Source organism: Idiotropiscis lumnitzeri, chromosome 17 (genome assembly GCF_059441095.1).
Source record: "Idiotropiscis lumnitzeri isolate Australia: NSW breed Sydney's pygmy pipehorse chromosome 17, RoL_Ilum_1.0, whole genome shotgun sequence".
NCBI lineage: Eukaryota > Metazoa > Chordata > Actinopteri > Syngnathiformes > Syngnathidae > Idiotropiscis > Idiotropiscis lumnitzeri.
The window spans coordinates 14450564-14477643 of NC_142407.1; the positions used below are offsets into that span (position 1 = coordinate 14450564).

General features: G+C 43.4%; 1 protein-coding gene across 5 annotated transcripts in view; it reads left to right on the plus strand.

The window, feature by feature from the left end:
- Positions 1–2337: 2337 nt before the first annotated feature.
- Positions 2338–27080, plus strand: part of LOC148320440 (rho GTPase-activating protein 7) — a 36685-nt gene continuing 11942 nt past the window's right edge. For 2 of the 5 annotated variants that reach the window (XM_088280200.1, XM_088280202.1), the window contains exons 1-2: positions 2339–2539; positions 5069–5121. Coding sequence is in view for 2 of the 5 variants with exons in the window: in XM_088280198.1 (XP_088136324.1) it covers positions 6292–6400 (109 nt within the window). In the remaining 3 variants the exon portion in view is untranslated. Of the gene's footprint in view, positions 2540–5068; positions 5122–6191; positions 6401–23463; positions 23540–27080 lie in introns of those variants that run through there. The other 3 variants (XM_088280201.1, XM_088280198.1, XM_088280199.1) reach the window with 3 other exon arrangements.

Genomic DNA, 27080 nt, shown 5'->3' on the forward strand with positions numbered 1-27080 from the left:
GAGCCATCAGCGGTCATCTTGAGACTCATTCCGTTTCCTGATGGTCTCGGCGAGCCGTCGGGGGGGTCCCCTCGCAGTCGTTTGCTCTCTCGCTCGGACTGCTGTCCTGAGGTCATGCGGTAAAAACAAGGGGGGGGAGGGGTTGGTGTGGCGGTGTTGCTTTGCTGCTAGTCCGGAACCCCCATGCGGACAAAAGTATTCAGACGCCAGGCCTTTAAGTTGAATTCTGGAAGGATGGAAGATTTTCCCAGCATTCATTGAGACGTAGCACATCTTTTAGTTAAGCAAAATCTCACAAGACCTCCAAACATAAATGTCACAAAAAAAGGATTTACAGTGGTGTTGGAAAATGCCGTTAATCCGTTCCAGCCTTCACCAACAAAAACAACAACAAGCAATCCATAATATTGTATTTCATAAAAGCCCCGGTAATGACATAATTAAGTATGGTAGATTTAAATTCATGCCATCTGGGTGCAGCAAAAGACAGACAGACAGCCTTAATTGAGCCATCTTAGCTCCTCTCTCAGCTCATTAGTGCAGCATGCATGTTAGTCGTTCTATGCAGAGGATCAAGAATATATTGTCTGACTTGGAGTACTGTTATGTTGGCAGTCGACATGTGTTGCTACAACGTTGTTGTTTGAAGGTTTCAATTACAGCAATGGGTATGTTCTTTAGCGGGCATACAGGTTATGCTTTTGTATGCTATTGTATTAAACCCACACTTATATGTAAAAAAAAAAATCACTTCTACTTCTAAATGACTGAAGAGTTCTCGGATGTCTTTTTTTCGAAGGCCGTGAATAAAAAGTCGAATAAATCAACACATTTTCACCCGAAGCTTCGCCTGCAAAATGTTACGGCAATTCTCATGACCATTTCTCAATCTTTTAGCACCCTCTATTGGTGGAACGTTCTTACTGCAGTCAAGGAACGACAGCCCTTATTTTTTCCCAATGAAATTTGTCAGCCTTTTGTTTTTAAGCGAAATTTGTAAGAGAAGTTTGAAATGATATGTAACTGTTTCAGGGTAAAATGTTTTGTGGTATATTGAAGCTTACAACTATTAAAAAAGACAATAAGAAAAAATAATGGATGGAGGATGTAAATTTCGAGTGATTTTTTTTTCACGCTTTGTGGCTCAGTCCAGTTAATGGATAGAGCTCAAATGTGTTTTTACTGGGCTTGTTCTTCCGTGTACACACTTTCGTCACTGCCATCACCAAAAAAACAAAAAAAAAACACCGCAGCAATTGCGAATGATTTACCATAGCGTTAAATTGTGTCTGATACCCCTTCCTCCGCAAGAAAACCGAACATGAGTGGTGGATGGCTCTTTTTGTTGTTGTTGTTTTGCTGACCATTGCATGCTTTACTGCATGCCCCCGTTTCCCCTCCACTGACGCGTCCAGTCGATTTGACATGACATATTGTGAGGAAAGTACGAAAGGTAGACCCGGTGACATCACTCCCTCCCATGCACTCACACGCCACCCGTCGGCCCTTTCGCACCCCCCCCCCCCCAAATGGCATCGCACCAAGAGCTGTCAGCTGCTTTGCTGCTGCAAGCGCATAGATTGCCCTTGAAAGCTTGGTGTGCGTGTGCTCGCGCGCGTGTGTGTCTGAGTACAAAAAAAAACGCAAAGTATTGCAGCTGTTGCCACTTGAAAAGGGGGCATATTCAGGGAAATTGACTTTTGAATGTATTGTATACAAATAGCTGCATGTCAAGAGTGCCTGCCCACGCGTCGAGTGTGAAATTAAACAAGCAGGAAAATCATTAGCGAGTGTGATTGGGGGTGCACATCTCCTGCTCGCGGCCTATTTGGGCAAATGTGTCTCCGAGCAAGACGTTCAACGCTTCCACGCCACAGTGAGGCGTATTAACATAATGGCCACCCCAAAAGCCTAAAGGTAAGCCAAGCTGCAGATGTTTTAATAATGCTCGGTTTCGTTGTCGACGTGCGGTGCGCTTGCTGTTTTGCTAATGTCGAGTAGGATTCGAGAAATGTCCCGAAGCGAATGATAAAAACTTTAAAAAATTACAGACAGACAGATGTATTTTGCAGATTATGAATTGCACATTTTTTTAGAGTTCGACTTGTCATCGATCCAGAATTGTGTTGGCAAAAATACTATTGTGGCACTACCACAAGTGGCCAAAAGGTGGCAGCAATATAGCAAAAGTATTTGCAAACCGCCAAAAGAAAGTCGAAGAACAAATGAAGACAACAAGGTGAACGGTGAACATTTTCATTAAGATCATACTAAAAAGAAAGAAGAGAAGAAGACGACAAGGTGAACGGTGAATAATGTCTTTAAGCTCATACAAAAAAGAAAAAGGAATATGTCAACCATCAAAAGAAAAAAAATGAAATGGAAGAACTTGTAGTAGTAGTTATGGCAACTAATGAGTGACACATCGATAGCTTAGCATGCTAGCGATTTCCTGCATCAAAATGCGCAAGAGCCGAACAGAACAGAACCGCACTGGACTCTTCCTTTGACCACAATGCAATGCGGGATTCTAATTAAGGTAAGCCATTTAAAAGTAAAAAGAAAACATTTTCCGTAGTTGGAAGCAGACATTTTTTTCCAACCAAAACTCCTCCAATGTTGTGCTTGAACTTTTTCCTTCTTTACTGGGCTCCGGCACTCCTTATTTATTTATTTGTTTATTTATTTATTTTTTGGGGGGTTGGGGGTGCACTTTGACGAACCCAATAGCTCATTTGAACAAAGCTCTGAGTTCCCCACCAAAGCTGTGCAAAGGAACATATCTGCGATTTGGCAACGGTGTTTTGGGCGCTTTTCTTATTCAATTTTTTTAAAAATAAATTTCCTGAAAACATGTGACTAATACTCTGGAGCAATTTTTTTTCTTCATAATGTATTTTTGGACCGGTGCGACTTCGATAGCTTCTATTGAGACACCTGGGAACTGTTTAAAATTGTGAAAGCGCCACACTGCTGCACTAATTGATTGTGATTTGGTTCTAATGAAATGCTGCCGTGAGAATGCAATTGAATCTCCGTAGAGCGTTTCGGAATGTTCGTAAACAAAAAGACAGCAGTATAGTTTCTGTTTACACAGGAAGCAGATTTGCATCCGATTTTGGGAGGTTCACAGTCCATGTATATGCATTCCGGAAAAATGCAGTTCCTTCTCTGCATTTTCTCGTTTTTTTTATTATTTTTTTTTTATTGGGACCAGCGGGGGTTTTAATTGGCTCCGGAGCTGGGCGGCAAAGCCACCTTTGATCTGGATGACGTCACGCCATGAAAGTGTTTGGGATGTGTGTGTATGTTGGGGGGCCACAGCGGGGGATCAAGGGATGAGCCGCCCCCTCCCGAGGGTCATTGTTATCCGTCTCCCAGGTCAATTTTATGGACGCGCTGACATTTTGCTGTACAGGATGGTCAGTGAAATGATGAACTGACAGATACCGTATTACCACTTCAGTTCAGTTGTATTTAACTTTTAACATTATTCACGTACGGTTTATTAGATTTTTATGTGCAATGCATTTGAATTCATTTGCATTCGTTTTGTAACGTAACAGAGGACAACCGACACATTTTTGTCGTTGTTTCAGTTGAACTTTTCTGCTGTTCTAATGTCTTCTGGAACCTGTTCTGAATTTGGAACTATTCCACTGTTGCGTGGACTCCAAATCACAATGTTACAAACTTTGATAAATTAGGGCAATTCAACAAAATATTTTATGTTTTGCTACAGTGCAAATCAGCTTTCCCGCATTTTCAACAAAGAAAGAGTTTCTGCAACTAATTGTCTCCCAACTTGTATAAGTAAAGCTCTCTCGGCAAATACTTTTGGAGCAAACAACTTTCTTGCTTTGTTGTGCTGACTCACATTCGTGGTATAAATGTCAATAATCCGCATTTTAAAGTTGTTCCAACTTAAATTTCTGTGTAAGTTGTGTTTTTCTACCGCACGAGAATGTTTAAGTCTTACTCTTTACACGACATTATCATTTAATCCTTCATCCGCCTCGTCGTTGAGATTGCAATCCCCCTCCATCCTATGCATTAGCCACACTCACAGAATTAACTTCATTTCTCCGACTCTTCGCACGCGGCGTCGGGGATTTGAGGCCAAGGCGACTCATTGCGTGTCGCTAAGTGCAATTTAATTACCTGCTTTGCGCTGACAAAACGGGGGGAAAAAACCCTGCTAGGGATGCAACTAATTAAGGTCTTGTTGGAAGGGTAAACAAATCCGCTAGAGGATGACTCCCATCAGTCTGCCTTCACCGGAAGCGCGAAGGGCTGAAGCGACTTCCTGTCGAAATGCCGCAAAGACATTCGTGACGCTGAATGTTTCGTCAGGCTTTTGAGGACGCCTTTGGAATAATAATAAGAATAATATTAAAGAAAGCAAGGTGTAGCTTTTGCTTTGAGGCTTCTAATTTTGGAGTGCCAGAAAAAAAAAAAAAGGTAATTTTGATGCCGATGCTGCTATTCTGCGGATGAACGGGTTCAAGTTGAGTTCAGTGTCGGAGCGGCAGCAACTTCCCCACCTACTGTCGACGCTCGTCTTTTGTGGGAAGACACGCTCGGGTAGCTCATGTTTCTGAGCCTCCCTTTCGTTTGTTTGTTTGGGCGTCAATGGAACACGAGTTACGAGTCAACATTGCGGCCGCGCAAGTAAATTCGATGAACGGTGACAAACTTGTTACAGTCGTGACACACGTTTACAAAATAACAAACAGCTGGAAAGCGCAAGGATTGGATTTTAAAACAAGTTTATTTTTATTTATTTATTCTTTTGTTGAGGTTTATAATTAGCGCAACATCAATGCTAGTTTTGCTAGCCGCTGATGGCCTTCTGCATCACTGTTAGAATGAAGGCTGCACATTTTTTTGTAAAATCCGTATGTGAAAGTTAAATAGGCTACACGATGTGATATTCTCTTTGTTTTATGGTCTAAATGTTGCAACAAACTTAAAAGTGAGTGCAATAATAGACTGTCCTGGGATGACTCATAAGTCATTTTTCTATCTTGACTCCATTTATTTTGTGTGTGTGTGTGTGTGCTTCAAGGTACAATACCAAGATGGAAAATAAAGCTGACTCACCAATGCAAAGGGCATGAGGTAAGCTTAAAATGTTGCTCACTAATAGGATGATCCTTGAGGAATAACAGTATTTTTCAAGCATCAGTGTTTTTTTTTTCTTTCTTTTTCCTTCCTTAAGTGCTGCATGATGATGAAAGTGATGATGCGGCCATTTGTGTGCCGTTCACTGCAAAGGCCAAAATCAATTCAGATTCTTGCCTTCTTAAGGAAATAAAAAAAAAAATAGTTAAGGCTGGCTTTTGTGTGGCCTTTAGATTTGCACCTCGCAAAAAAAAAAAAAAGACAGCTATCCGTTTGCATGAATCCTATTGCATTGGCAGATTCTCCGCAGGGAAACTCTTGAGATGGCCAAAGCAGAGGTGGCAAAAGTTCTCACGCTCTGTACTTTTTAAATTTTCTACCAGTCAAGATGGCACATTTTTCACTTGAAATCTTAGTTTATATATTTTTGTGATCAAGAAACTGAAATTAGTTATATTTTTCAGTTGTTATTGATTCATTTGGGAGAAATTAGGAAACAAGTGACGACTTGAAAAACACCTACGTTTAATGAGGAATATGGCCACGCCCCCCTCCGCTCTATCCATAAAGATCCGTGCCCGCCTGCTGGCTGTTGTCCGCCGTAGTCTTCTTCTTGAGATTTCGCACAACTTTAGCGTTGCTGAGTGTCGCAAATATAACCAGTCGGGGTTCGTGTGCGCATTTTCTCTCTTGTCCGCTTTTAGCCTGTGAAAGTGGAGACTCGATCGGCGTGGGATTTTTGATTTTTTTGGTGGGGATCAAGAGTTTTTCACCTTTTAGACGACATTAATCTCATCACAAAAAAAAAAATCTAAGGTCAAATACAAAAGCAAATTGCACCAAGAAACATGCACCTTGGACAATTCCTGAGATGAGGAGTAAAACTCAAGTTTATCCTGAAAATATTGGTCAAATTTGGCACATATTCTTCTCTAAACACCTTTTGGGGGAGGGCCCACGAGGGTCTGAGAGTCTCGGTGGTGTTGCACAAATTACATACAGACTTTTTGCATCAAGTGTCAGGGCCCCCTCGCTCCTCCTCCTCCTCCAGCTCAGTCCAAGTCACCCTCAGCGTGAGTCGTGACGGAGCAAACGCTGCCCGCATGGCCGCCAAGACTCACCGCGGCGCTTTTTCCCGACGGGAATATTGAATTCATTAATTGCAGTATGGCGGTGAAAGCGCCGCTGCGCCGATCCGTCAGCGAGCACGTGAAAGTTTCCACCAACAAGGCTTGGGACGTCTTCTGGAGGAGCGTGAGGGAGAGGCGGCTCTGGGGTGAGTCGCGATGGCAACCACCACTGTCCACTTCTTTCAAAGGATTTTTCTCCGGTCGGGAAAAAAAACAAAACAAAAAAAAACGTCAGTCTGTATGTGGACAGTATAGTTTCTGAAATTAAAAATGGCATTATTGAAAGTTTAAAAAAAAAAATAAGACAACAAAACAACTTCTCAAATATTTTGTATATGTTTTATCGTGTTTAATTCAATAAATGTTGCTAAATATCTAAATATGAAAGCCATGCATTGACATTTACTACCATTGACGTATAAAAACGTCAAACGTGTTTTTTTAACGGGTAGGCATGAAAGCGCGTCTTGGCCGGTTTATCCATGAAATTCAGGCTTGCAAACCAGTGTAACGATGGCCATGTAGCATCACTTATGATACAAGATCGGCACAGATTTTAAGTAGAAGATGCAGATGAGGCTGTGAATCTTGACAAGTTGCGTCAAATATGAGGGTGAGAAATGCTAAAAATTAAGGCACCTCACATGCTACGAGTGGAGGCAGATGAAGCACGGACGCATTTTGATCAATAAATATTTGTATTTGTTTGCCAAGGATAGGCAGTTTTTCGGGCTTTTTTTAATGAAATTATTTAACTCTTTAACTATTTTATACTTAATACAGAGGAGTTTTTCACTTACTGCTCTCATAATTCTTACCAGTCCCGTCTTGGCGTAGTTTTTACCATTTGGCAGAGCAACAAAACTCCGGGCGTAAGTGTGCCTTGACCCAGACCCCCCCCCAAAAAAAACAAAAAAACAAAACAGCAATTCTGTTGATCTACTGTGCTGTAACTGCTCGGTCGCCAAAGTTTTATTTGGGTTGTTAAGTTTTTTAATGAGGTGTTAACGATATGTGAAATTGCAGTTGGAAGCGAAATTAAAAAAAAGTAAGAGGAAGAACTGTACTTTTCTTGTATTCTGCCTTCATAAGTTGCTGGTGGCCCACCACAAAAAAAAAACAAAAAAAACAGTGGCACATCAACTCGTATTGTGTGGCTGCACTTTGAGACCCCCACATCCTCAAAAGACCTCCAAAAGTGTTACGAGCAACCACTGATTGGCTCTTTCAAGACTGATTTGGCACCGCAGGCGGCATCCTGACGCCGGTGGCGTTTGTGCGTGAGAATGCGCACAAATCGGTGTTGCTTTTGAATAGCGCGTGATGAAAATGAAGCTCTGAATTGTTTTTTGAATACGTTTCTGGTTTGGCCGACCTGCTCGTTGGGGCTGTTGAATGAATGATGACCTCAGCGGACTGGCTGTTAAACGCCAAGGTGACCCTCTGACCCCGCCCCCTATGCCCTGATGGGGGTCTCGGCAGTCCATGTGAGGTTGGAATGTGAAGCCAGGCTGCCGACGAAGCTAAAAGCGCCGTCAACTGTTTTTTCTCGTTCTCAGCTGTTTTTTTTTTTTTTTTTTTTTTTATTTCTTTATTTTGGTTCCTTGAGAAATTTGACACGAGATCCAGTTGGCGAAAGTCAACGCAAGGTGTCAGCGTGGCGGCGGCCGCCGATTGGCTGAGGCGTGTTATGTAATCTGGCGCTTCACAATGATTGCGTCATCGGAGAAAAAAAAAAATTTGTGACGTAAGAATAAAGAAAGAGCTAATCTCGCCCTCAAATAGTCATTTGGCCGTTTTCTTCTTCTTTTTTTTTTTCCCTCGCAAAGATGAAGGCCGCTGCCTCATTATGCTGAGCCACAGCCAGCGTTGCGCTTCTGGCAATATTTCTGAAAGTAGCGTATGTATGCGTAATAAGTGATTACGGAGCTGTTTTGTTTCTCTTCATTGGTTCCTGCGCGCAGCCGACCTGAAAGCGAAGATCGTCCTTCACGCAGTTTGTGGAGTCTTAACCAGCTTATTCTCCGAGTGTGGAAATAAAATTGCCCCATTTAAATATTGCAATGCCAAATAGCCATGTAACGCCGAAAACGAAGGGAGTGAAGTTCTCCAGGCTGGCGAAGTCACTTTGCGGCACAATGGAGGCGCAAATTAGAGTTGAGAAGCTCAAGCAGGTGTCGGGGCGAACCTTTCATTCGGGCGCATTTGGTTTGCCGCCAAAAGTCAACGGAGGGAAGTTCGCAGGTTGGTGACGTTAGCGTCGCAATATTGCGACAATTTGGTCGCGCTCCGAGTCTCCGGAGCAAACGTTTAAACCATTTTGGAGTAAAAATTAGTACCACGTAGCGTACGGAACCTTTTTTTTTTTTTTTTAACCATGAGCCGTTTTGGACAAAAAAAAAAAATGTCATCCAGTATTCTGACACTATTGATTGGTCAGAGAGCAAAGTTGCCCAGGCTTGCAAAGTTAGCGCATCAGTACCTGTGATTTATTGAATTTTCTTTTGCTATAGAATTCTCTCATGTCTTGCACGTATTTCACCAACAATCAATCGTTTTTAGTCATGGTTTAGCTTGGACCCTCAGGCACCTTTTTAAGCCGTTAAACCGAAAGAATTTCGACTAAAATGGAAAGCATTTTTCGAATTAATGTTGACGGATGAAGCGCATTTATTTCACAAAGACCTCAATTGTGTTCTCGCCTTGAAATTTATTGGGAAGCTGTGCTCGCTCGCTATGTCCCGTTGCCTCTTCTTCATCATCTCCACGTCTCAATATTTACGCGTGCGTAATTCACGGGCCAAATAAGGTCTCTGACCCGCCGCGCTGCTGCAAACAAAAGTCTTTCTGGCGGCGTCGCTCTTACGCCTCCACTCGCCCGTCAACCAAAGTGACATGGTGACGCTTTCCAGAAGCTCTGACGACTACCAAGAATCTGAAATCATCGCAAAGACGTCTGACAGGCTGCGAAAGCCGCGACGTTCTTAACGTGATTGCCATGGCTCCCAAAAAAAAGTTTCTTCTGTCGTAATATGGCAGGAAACTTTCCATCAGGCTTTTATGAGGCCACCAATGCCTTTCCAACACGGACATCTTTGAACGTCCGTAATTAACCGGCGGCAAATGCGAGTCTCGGTGGGACGGCCAGCGCGGAAGTCTGATAGTTCAGCTTTTAAATGTTCCTCTAAAGGGAATTAAAACATTTCCCGCTTGTGTTTGGCCAAAGGCAATGCGGACTGAGAACTTCGTTTGTGATTTGGAATATTACAATTGCTCGCTTGGCTGCTTAAAGAAATTTTTTTTTTTTTTTTGCTTTCCTAGTCCAAATGCAGTGATTGGGTCTTCTTCGGTTTATGCCAGCGTTTCATCCCTCAGGTGTGTACGTAACCCCGACCTTTACCGAAGTCGGAATGCGCCGTGGGTGACACTAAACATAAGCAAACGCAATATTTAAATGAGAATTACAACAAATATTTTATAGAAAACAACCGGTAAGCACGGTGGGAACGGCGGAGTTTCGTTTCACCTCGGCATGCTGGGGGAAGTCGGAAAAAAAAAAAAAAACACGCAGGAACGCCTGAGCAGAGTTTGCGACCCTGAACGTAAAAACTGCGGCGCTAACCACGTGCGCATCATGCTGCCCCAAATTCTGTCAATGCAACTCAGGACTTTAATTGCGGTCATTAAAATCCTTTTTTTAAATTTTTTTTTATTTCCTGTCGGAAGAAACACTCACAGAAGATTATGCAATATCGTTCACATTCTTACGTAATGAAGTCATTTGGCGACATAACAGTGACACAGATGCTCTGAGCCAAACGTACTCAGAAGGAATCAATGCGACGTCCGCTGTTGATTTCCACCAGAAATGCGCCAAGCCTACAGCGGAAACGCAGCTTTTGAACCTGAAGAAAAAAAAAAAAAAAGACAAGCAACCAATTCCCTCGTACCATTTTTTTGTTTCTATACGCTCAGGGGGCGTCGTCACAGCCGCCTGGATTGCATCCTAAGCACTTCTGTCACGTGACACCCACCTCCGATCTTTCTTTGGTTGTCATCCGTTTTTCTTATTTTGCGCTTTCCCACTCGTAGGTTGGCCGTCTCGATTACGGGCGCAAGGGAGAGTATGTGGGTTCCCACTCTTCTTTTGTTATTCACATTTGGAAAAAAAAAAAAAAAGAAAAGAAAGAGAGAAAAAAAACATTCCCAGATGTGAAATGGCAGAGAGCGATCCCGGCCTGCTGTGAAATAAAAAAAAAGAAAAAAAAAAAAAGAAGCATGTGGAATAGAAATGTACAGGATTCAGATTTCATTCCTGGAAACAAGCCAGCATTCAAATGGGGCAAGTTTGATTGATTTACATTTTCCGAAACATTCCTTACTTTTGTTTTTCAGCATTCAAGTCACTTTCAAAGATTACAGTCAAGGGTTCGGTTTAAGGTGAAGGTTTAGCGTTTGCGGGTTTTGGTACAGTTAGGAACCGTTAGTTTAGGTGCAAGGGTTGGCTCTTTAAAGTTTGGGATGGAGTCATAGCTCATTGTGTTCGTACCTTGAAAGGCAGCCCGTTCTTTCCTGCCCAATTTGTTGTCTTCTCAGCGTGAAATTTCGCGTTGCTAATACGATGGGAGTCTTCATAAAACCGAGACAAGATGTCGAGCCGGGTCATGTGTTTGTGATTGTGTGCTCGCTAATGATCAGATATTGTTTTATGGGGTTGTTTTCTTCCACGTTGACACAATTGTGTGTGTTTGTACGTGCCCAGCAGGGATTTGAGGTTTTTTCTTCTTTTTGGCAAAAGAGAGGACCAAAAAAAAAAACAGCCAACAGTCTGAGCATCTGTCATGTTCGGATGGAAGCGCAGTGCGCACAAACAAACTAACCTCTGTGCAACCTCGAGAATTTTTCATTTGGAATCGCAGCATACACACGCACAAACAAATATGACATTTAGTGATATTAAAATGACAAAGAAAGATGCGTATCTGGTGGGTATCTATATGCTGGCGCCCCGCCCCACCCTCACACTGGACACCTGTTAGGCGACATTCAATTTGCAGTTAACACGTTTTCCATTTGCAGTTAGTTGGCTCAATGGCAGACGTAAGAGCTCACTGAAACGTTTCATTACTCAACTTTTCCCTCAAGATTCCAAGCAAAAATTGGTCCTGGGGAGGAATCTGGCTTTGGAAATTTCGACCTGAAATTTCCTTCCGGAGCAGTGAAACCATGCTCCTTAAAATTCCAAGCCACGTTTTGGCATGTTGAACAAGTGTTGCGTAATTTACGGGCGTACCACGTCACCTGCCGGATGCTGAGGTGACCCTTTAGGGAGATAAACAAGCATGTGTGTGTGCGCGAGTGAACGAGGAAAATTATTCCCGTCTTTTCCGTGCTGACAGATTTTAAGAGCATAGTGTCCCAAAATAAATAAATAAATAAATGCAACTTGGCCCCACCCCACTGCTCTCGCAACTGTCTGACTAAAAGTCTAACAAGCGCTCCCGCTCGCATCTTTTGTTGTGGGACAACAAACAAGGCACTGCATCAATTTTCTGTTTTCCATTGTCACGGTTGCGCTTGGAAGTCCGCGTTGGCCCGCTTCAGCGGGTGAGTCATCGTGTGAGCGAGCGAGCTACCAATGACTTCATCATTACGCTGATGCTTTTGACAAATCAATTGCCCGTCGGACAAGTCGCAGCTCGTTAATCTAAATGCTCCCCGGTCTGTTAAAAGGATGTGCCCATCATCACAAGCACTTTCGTCATCCATTTATTTAACGTGTTATTATTACAAACTTTCAGAGTTTGTCATTATCGTATTTAGCGAAAGTGAGCAGCCGTTTATTAAGCGATTGCTTGTTCAAACTCCAACTACGTTCACACGGCTTGGCGTAATTCGCTGGCGTTTCACCGCAGAGGTGTTTACAACGCAGCCACTTCAATCGTGTCGCCCTGGCACGCAATCGCGCAAACGCCATTGACTTCAATTCAGTCACGCCGCCGCAAACGCTCGCATCGGATTCGGTGTGAGCATCGAATCAGGTTCTACTAGGAACGGCAACTCAACTTTTTCAAATGGGAAAGGTACCCGTCCCAAATTGTACCTTGATAGAGGTCTGACATTTCCAGCGGCGTGAAAGTTACCCTGAACCTTTCTTGAGGGAACTTCTTCGTTTGGAACGCAAACTTGAGCCACCTGTCCCAATTGTCATATTTCTTAGACGTTGCACATCTTGAACCTGACATTTCTTGCCGGCCAATTCTTCAGATCCACCATACGTGCGTGCCCTCGTAGCAATTATGATTTTGGGCTTCACAATCGCCCGAGCAGTCCCCGGATTGGCTGCTCAGATAACGGCGGTGTGATTCTTCGAGCAGAGCTTGTTTGTATATAAAAAAGTTAATTTGCGCTCCTACACTGATGACCCCGAGCATTTCTCTCTCTCTCTCTCTCTCTCGCCTGCGGCTCGGACGAAACACGCAGCGAGCGGCGCGGCAGGAGTGGGTGTTCAAAAAACAAATGTGCCGCTGTTTGTGTTTGTAGGTTGCCCACTGGCTGGGATCGCCTTTGGACGGGTGCACAGGCTTTTGTTTTCACTTTCTCTATTATTGGAAACCGCAAGATGTTTTGTTTTCCTCCCTACTTTGGCTCATTATTTTTGTTAGAGCTGAATATTTTAATATGTTGATGCAGCGCTATTGTATGCTTGCAGAAAGTCCTCAGGACCGAATCTCTTGTATTGTTAACGTGATTAGTAATCCCAATATAAGGCGAGTACGTGTTGTGCTGAAAAAAATGATTCGCCCATTTATTTTAATTTTTTTATGATTTTATTTTTTTAATCCTATTAAAATTCCCACATTTCTGTTTTACGCATTCCAAAAAACTTTTACCGGAATTATAATTGCTAATCCCGAACAGAGTCGAGCATTTTTCTCAACTTGTTTTTCCAACTCAACCTCACATTTTTAGACGCATTGTGTTGCTGTTTTCGCATCTCCCCCAACATAAAGCTTCTTTTCATGTCGTTCCAAAGGGCCGTCGGAACGTTAAAGGTTGCTTTAATTACATTTAGTCCTGAGGTAGCGCAGCAATCTGTCGCACTCCCACGGCTGAAATTTTTTTTTAAAAAAAAGTTGAAACCTCCGTCTCGCAGGGTAAAGTAATTGTTTTCTTTTATTGCAGGCAGGCTTCCCAAACCTCAACATTAGTGTGAATCTGCCGATGTGAAAATATGCCGCGGGAGTTGCGCGTGTCTGACTAAATTAGAGTTGTGCTGTTTTGACAGCGCCTCCCTCGCAGTCATGAATCAATCCATTATTTTCTTTCCCTAATGGAAACACGGCAACACGGACATTTGTGGTAAAATGGCTCTCTTAGAGCACGCTGACACAGAAGGCACGAGTCATTTGCATTTTTGGGGTGGGGGGGGTTGGCTGAGCCGCCTGGGAGGGAGGCTTACACTCTGCGAGAGATTTGGAATCCCTTCCGGTTTGTTGTTTAGCATTTTTATTCGCGTGCATATAAAAAGCCACCGTCGCTCAGACATTCAACTTGAAGCTGCTCTCTTCCGGTTTACTTGGGATTTTGAGTTGCACAGTAGCCACAAACTAGTCAGGCCTGAATTGATTAATTTTTATTCTTTTCCAGGTATACTTTAGAATTACTCTTTGCGTCTGTTTGTGTATAATCAAGGACCTCGCCGAATACCAAATGTGCTTTTGTCCAGTTTATTTTCCTGTGATGATTTTCAAAGCTGCCCGTTTTGGCAGAAAACAAGAAGGGTCTGAATTATTTAAATCAACAGCCAGAAATATAGAATACAGAAATCTGTTACTCATCAAGGTCGCTAGCAAATATGCTTTCTTCACAGTCTTTGACAGCAGCCCGTTCAGGCTGGAAACTAGTCGGGCATAAATTAATTGAACCATCTCCAGCCATGCAGCAGAATCTGTTCATAATCAAGGAAGACAATAGCGACCAAACATCCTCTTCACTTTCTGTTAAGATTTCAACAGCAACCTGTTTAAGCGGCAAACAAGTCAGACCTGAATGAATTGCACAATTGCAAACATGCTTAGAACTACAAAGCGGACTTGTGACCAAATATGCTCTCCTTTTGTTTGCGCTCTGTCATGATTATAGAGGCAACCCGTTTAGACGGCCAGCTGAAGGAGTCTGAAACATTTTCAGAGTCTCTTCAAACTCGTCTGAAGTCTCACATCAAAATAAAATCTGAATTAGCCCCAATTTTCATCTCTTCTGTTTAATCGCTGTTTGGATTTCATCAGCAACCCGTTTAGGCAACAAAGTAGCTGGATAACCTAACTCAATTGATTTTTTTTTTTTTTTTTATTCCCCCGTCACTAACAAATTTTGTGGAGACATTGTTATTTTTGACTTCAAAAGCAGTCCCAGTTCCGCACTTAATGTCTCCTGCTTTTTCTTTCATTTTCTGTTTTGATTTCATCGACAACCCATTTAGGCAACAAACGTCATTTGCGAACCTCACTCAATCGATTTTACACCTATTACAATGTTCGGATTATTTATTTATTTTACTTTAAACACAATCCCTGTTCGGGCCCCAAACTTCCCTCCTTTCCTGTTTGTCTGTTTTGATTTCATCAGCTGCCCGTTTAGACGGCAAACTGAAGTCAACAAATTTCTGCACAATAATCAAACCTTTGATTGAATTCCACATCATCAACCAAAGCAATCCAAACATTTTTTTTTTCTGCAAGCCACGGCGTTCTCTAATTCCGTCACTCCTTTGCTTTACGTGAAGATCTGTTGTGTTATTTTCTATTTTTTTCCCCCCCCTCGTCTTCACGGTCATGTGGAGTGCGCTCTCTCTGCACCGGTGCCTCCTGCTAATGTTTCTGCACATTCATCATACTTGTCAGCTCAAGTGACTTCTCCACCGCCCCCTACAGAAGGAGATGCCTTTATCACCGGGTGGCCACGTTTTTATTTAATTCTTGTAAAAATTCTTATGATTTTTTTTTTTTTTTTTTTTACTGCCAGGTGTGCATGGTGAGTGTGACGAAATACGTCCTGGAGCTGATTGATTGTGTGAAGAAAGGAATTTTTTTTTTACCGTGCCAAAAGAGCAAATTTTCGGTGCTTCGCTCCGCGTCCCATCGCTCCAAACGCATCATTAACGTTGCGGTGCACGCAACCGCACCCGCTCGCGCGCACTCCATTACCTTCGATTCAATCGCGCCGCCTGAAACGCTCGCGACGGATTTGGTGTGAACCTAGCATGACTTCTGAACCTGAGACGCATCATTTGTCGACAAACACAAGTTGAAATTTTAATGTTTCCTTTCAAGGTCATGCCTTTCATAGCGTTACTTTGCGTTGCAACGTTTGTAATTCCGAAGTTTGGCCGTCTTCTTAGAACAAAGTCGCGACTCCCATTCCCGCTCCAAAATGTGAGCCTCACATTACATCAGATACTCATTGCTTATCTGAACGGGCTCTCGTCATACTTCTTTGGCCTGATGCTTTCGATTTTCTGTCACCGCCTGGCCGTTGTCCGTCCATTAGCGTTCTCCCAACAGCTCCCCCGGAGAGAAGCGGCGAGGGCCCGTTTAACGATTGCCAGACGATTGTCTCGGGCTTTAAGGGAAAACAACAGCTGGCAATTCGGCGAAGTGAACAATGGCACGCAATTGTTTTCCTTTGCCACCGGTTCTCTGCGTTGCGCTCAATTGGATGCGACCTGTTTCAATCAGGTGAGGGCGGAGGGAGGAGAGAGGTGGGGGGCGAAATTGCAGGTGTCAGGAAACAAAACAACAGCGCGATGGATGAAACTGAGTCTTTCATTTACTTTCACTCAGATAACGATGCCTTTTTTTTTAGGGGGGGGGGTAATATTCTTCTCCCTAGAGACTAATTTAAGTGTCCCCAGAGTTGTTGTGTGTCCTCTCGTCTTATATGAGCATATCCACCTTTCTCCCCTTGACAGATTGTATCTCCCCATTCCTCCCCCAAGCAAACCATTTTCACAGTGATAAATAAATAAAGAACCCACTCAGATGCCTGCTGTCACGTTGTAGCGGCGGTATCCTGCCACCAGGTGCCGTATCACAACCAAACAGGGACAGTCAGGCCAGGAAAGAGAGAAAAGCGCTGGCAAGGACTCAAGTGGTGTTTTCATATTTGAAAACAGATGTCTGTACTTTGTCTTGAGATGCTTTTTCAGCTTTGATTGGAGAGAGAGAGAGAGAGAGAGAGAGAGAGAGAGAGAGAGAGAGAGAGAGAGAGAGAGAGAGAGAGAGAGAGAGAGAGAGAGAGAGAGAGAGAGAGAGAGAGAGAGAGAGAGAGAGAGAGAGAGAGAGAGGCAAAGAAATAGATGTTTTTAAGCCCTTATCGTTTATAAAGTCCTCCATGTGATGTCAAGTAAACTAAACCTCGAAATGGAAAAAAATCTGTTGACCTATGGCGGAATATAAACTTCACTTTTGCACCGTGTCAAAAATAGTTGGACCAGCTGGAGCAGCAGCAGAATAACTTTCAGTGACCCACTTCCAGCCTTTGTGTTGGCGGATGTTTTTTTATTTGAACCCACAAGATCATACACACACACACACACACACACACATTTTGCCGGCTGTTCTAATCATTTGGTTCCACACCGCGTCTGTTAGCGTAGCATTAGCCTAAATACATACAGTATGTCTAATTGGGCCTGTAGCACGTTGGCCTCGTTTCTCTGTAAGGAAAAGATAGATGCTAGTCGACAGTCGCTGCCACCAATAACACTTATCGTATTTGCACAAATAGTGTCCGGGAGTGTTTATTTACTCAGCTGCAAATGTGGCGAGGTTAAGACTTTTATCCGGAGGCAATTTTGCTTTGACTTCCGACTCTTAATTGTTCCGTGACTGAGCTCGTGACTCAGTTGACTCCTTTTAAGTCAATATTTCTCCTTTGAAGTGAATTGAAATGCCATGAATCCATTTCACCCCCTGGAAAAAAATCTCAAATTTAATTGCATCATGTAAACGGACACAATAAAAGAGAAATATGAAGAAGGAAACTAGTTTTCCGAAGATGTAATTTCACCTGTGTTGTAAAACGTCTAAATGTGACACAGTAGTCCTTTTAAAGAGCTTATTTCTTCCGACAGATGGTAATATGCATTCCAACTCATGTCAATTTTGCCACCATCGCCACGGCCGTCGCTCCCTCAAAGTGGCTGCGGTGCTTCTTTTAATGTCATGATCTTTTCAGGCAAATTATTTCCAATAAGGAAAGATGGCCTAACCTTTTGGGCGGAAATCCCTCGTCCTCATCCGGGGAGGCAGACCTCTTGGGTGAAGTGAAGGTAGCGAGATGTGGGCAAATGCGAGTCAACTGCGTAAATGCTGAACGCCAATTTTGGAATCCCAACAAAATAAGGGAAAATAAATTGTTGGCGTGCGAACCTCCCAAGATGTTGGTTGATTATCAAAATGTGACTTTTTTTTTTTTTTATTTAATTTTAAATCCGTAGTAAAAAAAAAAAAAAGCTTTTTAACTCAATTTTGACAGCCCTACTTTAGGTCTAATTTATTGTTCTCTGACTTGCATGCGCACACAAACCGAAAACCAAAATCTACTGTGCATGAAAAGTTGTGACAGGTTTGAAGATGAAAAGTGCTCTGGCACCTGCCATGAAACACCCTTGGAGTTTTTGTAAGACAAAAAAAGATTACGGCTTGTTGAAGCGAAACAAGCGGAGGCCTCCTGCTAATTACAATTGTCAGTGTGATGGAGTGATGATGAGTTGTCAAATGAATCATTGTTTTTATTTGTTGCTCTGCCGCTAGCTCCTATTTAGTCTATTTGGGAAACCGGTTGCAATCAAGCTTCGGAATTCCTGCGCAGTCTCTGACAGTGGACAGAGTAGAAATGCAAATTTGTGGGCGGGGCCTCATGACAAAGTTTGATATTCGTTTTGAGGATGCGTTGTGACTAATGGGCTGTGCGTTTTGTATGAGATGCAACCAAGAAGAGTGTTTACTACTTTGCAAGCTTTGTTTTTTCTTCTTTTTGGAGGTCTTTTGAAGGTCTGATGTGTGCGGGGTGCATCGATCCATTTGCAGCGTCCAACGCTCATTATGGAGTCTGCCGTTAATACCAAAGTCAGAGCGATTCAGTCTCCCCGTTAATGACGGCCTCGTACTTTTGAAAGCAATTTGTCTTCTCGTCGGCCGCGTTCAAAGGGGTCGGCGGATGCGTGAAAGCACATTTTGCGGTGCTCGGTGAGTTAGTTTTCACGCTCCCAAAGTATAGCCAATGTCATGCGAAATGAAAACCGCACCGGACCCGCTTGCTCTCCCAGGAAGAATCAATCAAAAAAAAGTGCAATTTCAAGCCCACCGAGAGATGAGGAGAGCGACGCAAACTTCGATCGCGAGGGAAATGTCCAAGTTTCCTCAAAGTGCTCAGAATGCCCAAAACGTGACGTCCTGGGCTGACAGCCAACACTGCCGTCATCAGTCAAGCTCTCGTTAAGTCCCTAAAGCTGCCAAAAGAACTCTGCCAGGGATTTAGAGCGAGTACAAAAAGAGTCAATTAAACATTTGCAGATTAAATATGGCTCCCCTTTAACACAGAAGTGGATTATGAATGGCCAATAATGACGCAGCTCTTTTTTTTTTTCGGGGGGCGGGGGATCTGTTGTTCCCCAGATATCAGTCATTGTTCTCCTGGCCTCAGGAGAGGAAAGCGTCCCAGTCGTCAGATGCTGCCAGACTAATTGAAGCTCTGGCGTCCGAGTCGACTTTTTAACAACTGGGGAAACAAAGTCGTCGCTGTTTGCATTTGGGCAGTTTGACTTTGTGAAGTATCGCAAGTCGCTATCCTGCTTGTCCTCATTGAGGTCACGATAAAGGCGTCCACATACCAAACCGCCGTCGGGAAGTCGGTAGTCGGCGGCGTCTTGTTTTGGTGTAGCCACATCGTAAAGTCGGAGCTGTAGTAAGGGCGTCTATGGGGGGGCGTGTTCGGTCGATTCAACATGTACAATCGGGTCGGACTGTCGGGATAAATGAGCACTGATTGGCGATGAGCTATCGAATCAGGAAAAACGGTGAAAATTGAAGCTGTTTGAATAAATCAAATGTGTTCATTTTCGCATCCCATCGATGGACACAACGTGAACGGTCTCATTCACGAGAGATCGCCGTTATCGGACATCACCATCAAAGGCTAAACATTGACTAGCGCCACCGATGACATGGAGGGGTACTGCTTCTTCCGGAGTTTTGCCGTGCGCTCTTCTGTCATTTTCCGGTCCGACGTGCCGACTTGAGTTTTTGTTCGACCGCTTCTCATCGTTAGGCTCGAGGCTTACCGGAATTTATTCCAATCGACTATACTAGTCAATGGCAGGGCTCATCCAGACAAGATCATCTCTGCACTGTGAGGCCGTTTTGAAAACCTCTCTCCCACCATGCTGTCATCAGCGTTTGCAAATCAGAAAAAAAGACGGCATATTAGACAATAGAAGCGGTGCCGATAAATGTTTTGCGCTCTGACAGGTGAGCAGAAATGACGAGCGGCAACAATCACAGGCGGCCTTCTCGGGAAGGCGGCGATTAATCACCGAGGCATTTCCTGCGCGGGCCAGCAGGACGGTTCCTCGGCCGCTTCTATAGAAATCGCCGTTGGTTCTGCAGATCACAGTGTTCTGGGCGGAGACTTCCTCTTGTTACGCTCGCTTGACGGCGTCACCGGGGACCCGAAAGAATGCGGGCCAAAGGTTTTTCGACGTAAATGTGACTGCGCTAAAGACTTGTGATTCTGAAGCGAATGCTCGCCAGTGAAGGCGTAAACTTCTTCTTTTTTCTTTCTCTTTTCAAAGTAGCGATTATGAAGAACAAAGGGCTGCCAGTACAATAGACGATCCGCTCTTGACCTTCATTATATAAAAAAATAAATGAATAAATAAAAATCTTTTTTTCTCCATTATAGCAAGTCCAATACTCAGAACAATTTGACGGCAACCACAAGGCTTATAATTGGCGTCCCAATTTTTTTTTTTTCGTTTCTCGTGTCAGCCTATTGTGAGCGTGTCAATGCTTCACATCTTTATTTAGTGCTCCATTGTACTCGACGGCAAATGTTTGTGAAGCTATATTTAGTCGAGGTTGGCACACTTCCACCGAACCCTAAAGTGGCTTCAGGTGGGACCTGACCTGACCTGACTCACTGCTTTTTTTTGTTTTGTTTTTTCCAAGGATTGGGAGGAATTTCCAAACACTAATAGGACTAAAAGTCCGGTAATAGCATCCTCCTACCGCTCTGCCAGGGGCTCCGCAGGCTCCTGGCAGCGTCCCCGAGTTTCCATCAAGCTCCTGAACAAAAACATTTTATTTATAGTGTCGTCAACAAGGACGCTTTGTTTGTTATATGCTTCTGATGCTTTGTGATCTTTAAGAGACTAAAATTCCGGCACTTGTTTTTTATTAGAGATGTAGCACAGAATTTAAAAAAAAAATTTTTTTGACTGATAGCGGCCCTCGAGGACCGGGGTTGGGTGACATCTGGTCTACTGTACATGCGATTGTCTGGCAACCAGTCCAGGGCCGAACTACTAGACATCCGCTTCGTTTCACTTTGGCCATCTCGTACTGAGCAGCCAGGACAGACCACTTTTGTCGCTACGCTAACGAAGTCATAGAATGTCTGTTGTGAAGCCCGACGCGGAGGGTGAGGCGAAATTTCAAGAGGGAAGGACGCTTCCTGTCCAAGCGAGTCGGAAATACCGAACCCCAAAGCCTCGGAGGCCGCCTTCAGATTAGACGACACACAAACACACACGACAGCAAAGTGGGACACACCCAAGAGCACACGAGTAAGCAGCCATGCGAAGTTTGCGGGAGGTAAACACATCACGCGCGTCCCCTTGTAAGCCGCCTGGCTGGAACACACACACACACACACACACACCGAAACTCCCATCCGTTGGGAGTATTGTTGGATTCTTCCTCTTCTGACGCCCGCCAGGCTCAGGAAAAGGAAATGCAGTCTTGTGTAACCTTTCCACACAGAGATTCAGAAAGAGAGAGTTTTTTTTTTTTTTTTTTGTGGGATTGCAAAGCCTCATGACAAATTCCGATCAATCCTGGTCTAGACGTGTTTTACCAATGACGGCCAAAGTTGAGAGTTGCGTAGGAAGTTGCCAGTTTCTACACAAAACGGCGACAGTCTCCGACCTTTGACCGTTTTTGTCCATTTACTGGTCGGTAAGAATTTTTGCTGCGTGTTAGGGAAAGGCGGAACTCTCAATTCTAGCTCATCTGTTTATGACAGAATTCTGTTCTATACGACCAAAATTTCAATTTGTACTTGGGTCAGAACGCACCGTAAACTCCGAATGCTAACAACAAGGTAGCAAAAGTACTCACTTTCTGTACTTAAGTTATGTAAAAAAAAAATCAAAAATTACCTCCCAGTTATACACAGTATCCAATTTAATAACTTGGCACAGCAAATAGGAATTTTTGCCGACAAAACAATTTGAGCTTTTTAATCAATTCGGGCTTCTGGTTGCGGCGTTTAGGCTTCCACAATATTCTGTACCAAGGTAAGAAATAATCGTCATCCCCGAGGGTGAAAAAAAAAAAGTAACAAGCCTCTTTTGACAAAATAAGGGGCGGGGCGTGAGATTGTGTTTTCAAATGCAGAAAGTAAACGGAAACTTTCGAGGCGACGTTGTACGAGTGCGTCTCTTCTGAAAAACCTGATTAGATACTCTTTTGCTGCTCCACTCGGAAATTAATGTAGCGCTTCGCGGGGACCTCGCTTCTCCTTTTGAAGAGTTTATTCACATTTGAAAGCCCGTTTGCAAACACCTACGCGTTAAATGGAAGGCCATTAGCGCTAATGGTGTACCTTGAGCTGAGCGCTGATGAAACCGTGAAGAAGTAGCGTAAAGTCTGCGCGAGTGCGCGGCGAGGACTTGACGCGTTTAGTCATTTTGTCTGAGTGCCGCTTCTTTCTTTGCTAATCTCGTTAATGACCTTGTCCTCTCGCTTTGTAAATCGTACCATCCAAGACAATGAAATCAGCAGCTAATGTGCTAATGGTCGTGACCGCGCAATGGTTTTACAGTCACGTTTTATTTTTATTTATTTATTTTATCTTCTCAAACTTCCTCACGACTCTTTCCGAATCTGCGATACGCAAAACGGCAGACGTCTTAGGAAACCGTTAAAGAATTATGCTAAGATCGCGACGATTTGAATTGATTGCTATGGGAAAATTGGTTTTGAAATGGAACAATTTGTTGTCGGACTGTGCCTCAAAATGTCGGGCATCTGGCGGAATGCTGAAAATTTGTGAGCAGCGTGCGCACTTCCCCAGATGGGGAAAAAAATAAATAAATAAAAATTGAAGTCTGACGTGACAGCCAGCGTGTAGACACAAGCATAGCACTGGCTTGGCTGCTGTAGAGCGCCTCGTTGTCTAGGCCAGCCACCATAAGCCATGGCCGCAAACAAAATAAAAAAAAAAAATTTAATTAATTAATTAATTGATGGTTGACAATTGAGCGAAACGACGTTTCAACATTTTGAGTGGACACGCTCACCGCACGTAAGACGGGAGACATTTGCACAATGTTGAAGCCTTTTATTTGAATCATTTAAATTTGGACACTTTTCTGTCATGTTTCAAATTTAGAAGACATTTTTTTTTTTTTTTAAATGTTCCCATTTTGATGTATTATGTGTCACTGTAACGAAAGTGGTCAAATTCCGGCTTGAAAGAATGACATTTAACTTATTTTGAAGTTTGTCCTTCTCCGTTTGAAGCTGTTAAACTTATAATTGCCCCCAAAAAAATCCACGACAACTTTTGTAACATTCAACTTTTCTTTCCGAAATGACCCGACTGGCTGGCACACCATTATGTCATAAAAAAAAAAAAAAAAACTCCCAGAAATATTAACTGCGAAATTCCCCGCTAATGCTCACATGTCGGGAGCATTTCCCCCTCCGAGGTTTATTTTTAGGACGCTGCCCTGCTTTCCCTGGTGTTTAGATGGTCTGGTCCTGACTAGAGGAAGAGGAGTGGCAGGGAGGGGAAATGTTGAACAATGACTTTATTAACATGATGCCCGACTCAAGCAGCACATCAGGACTGAACCGCGTCGCTCCAGCTCAGGATTTAAGACTTTTCCCACTTTGGATTTAATTCTTTTCAAACAATTTTTTTGTTGTTGTTGTGTGTATTTTATCACATCCAAATGGAAGATTGCTAATAAGCTTCAAGCATGTTAATCCCAAGTGAGTATGTGTTTGACTTATAATAGAATGTTTGTCTTTGATGACAGCTGCTATTTAATAGGCCTCCGCCAGATAAGCGGGCGCTCGGCGTTTAATTAGCATCGTGAGCTGTAATTAATTAGAAGCCCATGCAGCCTTTGCTACTGTAAATGTGTCCTCTGCCAACGTTCGTTCGCCCATTTATAGAGGGAGCTTTTTTTTTTGGTTTGTTTTTTTTTTTCCGCCAGAACAACAATCACATATTGAAAAGTGCAGAAATGTCGACTCTACGCCTGAGGGGGGTTCTGGCTTTAAAATAAAATCCAATGTCTGCTTTCAGTGACAATCATATTTATTCAAAACAATATACAATATAAAAATTATTCTGTTCATGTCTGTTCGAATTAAAGTCTTGAGTCATTTGACAATAAAGAAGTCACTCGAGTGCTCGGAAAAGTTTCAAAATATGACTTTGGCCTACCAGCCAATTTAACAACACTGACTTTGTGTTTGTAAAATAGTTCACTTGCTTAACTCATTCACTACCAGACGAATAAAAAAAAAAAAAAAAAAAAAAATGAATCTTTGACGTCTTTAGCCGTCAATGGCAGTAAATGAATTAAGCTGACCGGGGGGAAAAAAATTGACTCCGACATTGTGACGTAGTTAATCACCAAAATGTTCAACCAAACAACATCATTCCATCCAACAAAGTCCGTTAGCTTCATGCTAACATATGATGTGAAACACGATAGATGGGCTAATGGAAATTAGCATCGATGTAGCGCTAACTCTCAAGCTTCACGCCGCTGCTGTAGCAACACATCCAAACGGAGCGCACATCAATCGTGACAGGTATTCAATTTTCTCTGCTTCTTGGTCACAACTAAGCTCAGTTGGGGACCTTCTCTGCCTTTTCCTCGCCTCTTAATTACACCGCATCTTCTCATGCTAGCTGACATTCCGTTGCACAAACGACAAATCTACAATGTAGCACCAACAATGAACTGAGACGGCAAATAACTGTAAACCAAGAAGTCTAGTTTGTGTTTTGTGGTGATCATCACATTTTTTTTCTGACATCTGATGAGCATTTTGTTTTCTCATGAAACGTGAATTCCAAAGTGCTGCTTTTCAGACGAGTTCAACTTCTGCTGCCAACTACAAACGTATCACCTACTTAGTTCTTTGTTCTTGTTTATTTATTTATTCATTTTATCATCTGCGGTTCATGCGTGTCGACATTTTGACTCTTTGCGCTGTGTTCCTGTCAGTTGGAGTCGGCAACATTCTTGATCACGCGTACCGCCGAGCAGCTACCGACGCGAAAGGGAATCAACGACGCGCCGCATCGCGATCTGTTTTGTTTGGACACAATCCCCAAGCCGTCGCTCCAATTTGCTTCACCCTAACTCGGGAGAGTTTACCGCGACTCATTAGAGCTCGGCGCGCAACTACAAACTCTTTTGGGTGCGAGGGGGTTTGTTCGGCGTGGGGGGGCGGAGTGCAATTCAGTGGAGCTGTCTGTCCGCTAGAGTTTCGTTTGTGCGAGTGTTGTTAGCAACGGATGGCAACGAGAGTGTTGGCATTAGCGCATAATGCAGCTGCACCAACCAGCTGTTATTTTTCTTGAGTTTTAAAAGTGTGAGCCGTTGCTGGCTTATCCAATGTCTGCAAAAGTCAATCCCGTGCGTTGCGGTTTATGTTTCCTGATTGTCAATATCGCGTTGCCCCGTTTCGAGTGGACCACAAAAGCAGACCAGCAATATTTCCCCCTTGCGTGGACATGATGCCAATCGTAACCTTCGCTGACTCTCAGGCCCATCAGGATTAAAGAAAACGTTAATTTCCAATTAATATTCCGTTTTAAACCGAATCACCTGATGTAACCTGCAAAAATTGCTCGACAATCATTACCCGTGAAAGCTTGATTTTTATCGTCTTTCAGCATTTGAAAGTTTGCAAGACTCTTTAAACAAGATGTCCTTGGAAAAAAAGGGATTTGAAAAAATAAACAACATGCTCCTGCTTTTTGCTTGCTGTTTTGTCTTAAATAAAGTACAGAAGGTTGCAGGGTGTATCGGAGGTCAGTTAAGTCGTTCCCAGTGCAGTATAATCGTTCAGAAAAGGAGCCAAAGGTTAATTAAGAGTTTGTTTTTTTTTCTTTCTTGCATGTGACTTTTTTCATAATGTGATTATATTTTCTCTCGGGTAATTACAAAGGTGTAAGGCGGGTGAGCATCTCTCACACTAGAAGCGCACAAGCAAAATACGACAACAAGGCATTGTCCTGAATTTGCTAAGTCCACAAAAATCTTTTATTGGCACCTGAAAAATGATGTTGACAATTATGCTATTAAGATAACAATTTGTGTGTCTGACTCTTAAAATCGTCCACTGCGGCTTTACTTGCCCTGGTGCGAGCACATTACAGCTCCTTAATTATTTTTTTTTTAATTCCTCCTAACTGTAGCAGTGCTGCATCTGAAGTTTGCTCATAACTCAAATTTGCCTCACAACGAAACAAAACAAATTCACCCAATCTCGTTCTTCCAAATCAAAGACTTGAAGTGTCCACTTGCAGCTAACGCAATGCTAGCTGAAGGACTTCAGAACAACGAGCGAACGAGCGATAACGAGACCAAACCCGGCTGGCCTTTGAAGGTGCGATATTGTCCGAATATTTCCCCCAAATCTCATCTAACGGCGCATTATGTAAGCGAAATGGACAGAAATAGAAACGCAGGAAAGCGACTAGCTTGAAAATGACGCTAATTCACGCTTGACCTAATTAGTTCGTGGAAGTTTTAAGCCCAGGCGAGGAAGAAAACACTCCACACCTGTCAGAAACAACAATGAACTCTCTGGCGTTCAGTCGTCCGCTGGCCCAACTTCGTGTTTACGTAAGCGATGCTATCTGCGCAGCTCTCCCGTTTGGCTATTAGCGCGGCCGCTAAAGGCCTCTTCCTTTTTCGAAATGACTGTGTGTCAAAGGAAGTTGTGGCGTGGCCTCTCTGGACTCTGATAAGAGATTTGGAAGTGCGATTAAGCCGGACCCGCCGCCAACGCCTGTGAAGTTCCCAACATGAATCTGGAATCCACCATTTTGTTTTTGGGCCTCTCTGTCTTTCGGCCGGGAAGGAGCCAGAATATCCAGCCATCCGTTTTCTGTGGTGCTCGTAGTTTACGTTACGAGACAGACAAGTGAGTCTTAGCCGTTGTGTCATACGTGGTCAAGTTGAATTTCTAGTTTGATCGTCAACTTCAAACAACTGGACTGCATGTTATCGACTTTGTGTCATTGGACATCAGGAAGGCACGCGGGCAAATCCTTCCCGGCGGCCGCGTTCTTTGTCTTTGCTTCCATTCTGTCTGACATTTGACATGTGAGTGTTGAGTTCCACCTTTTTTACCCCTCAGTGAACTCCTCGCCGGCTTCTGGGCAAGTGCATTAAGTGCTCTTCTTGAAGGTCAGGAAGATGCTGTAGAGGGACTATTGAATTTTTAAATGTGAGTGAATCACACAGGACGAGGGGGGGGGGGGGGGGGGTCCTACCACAAA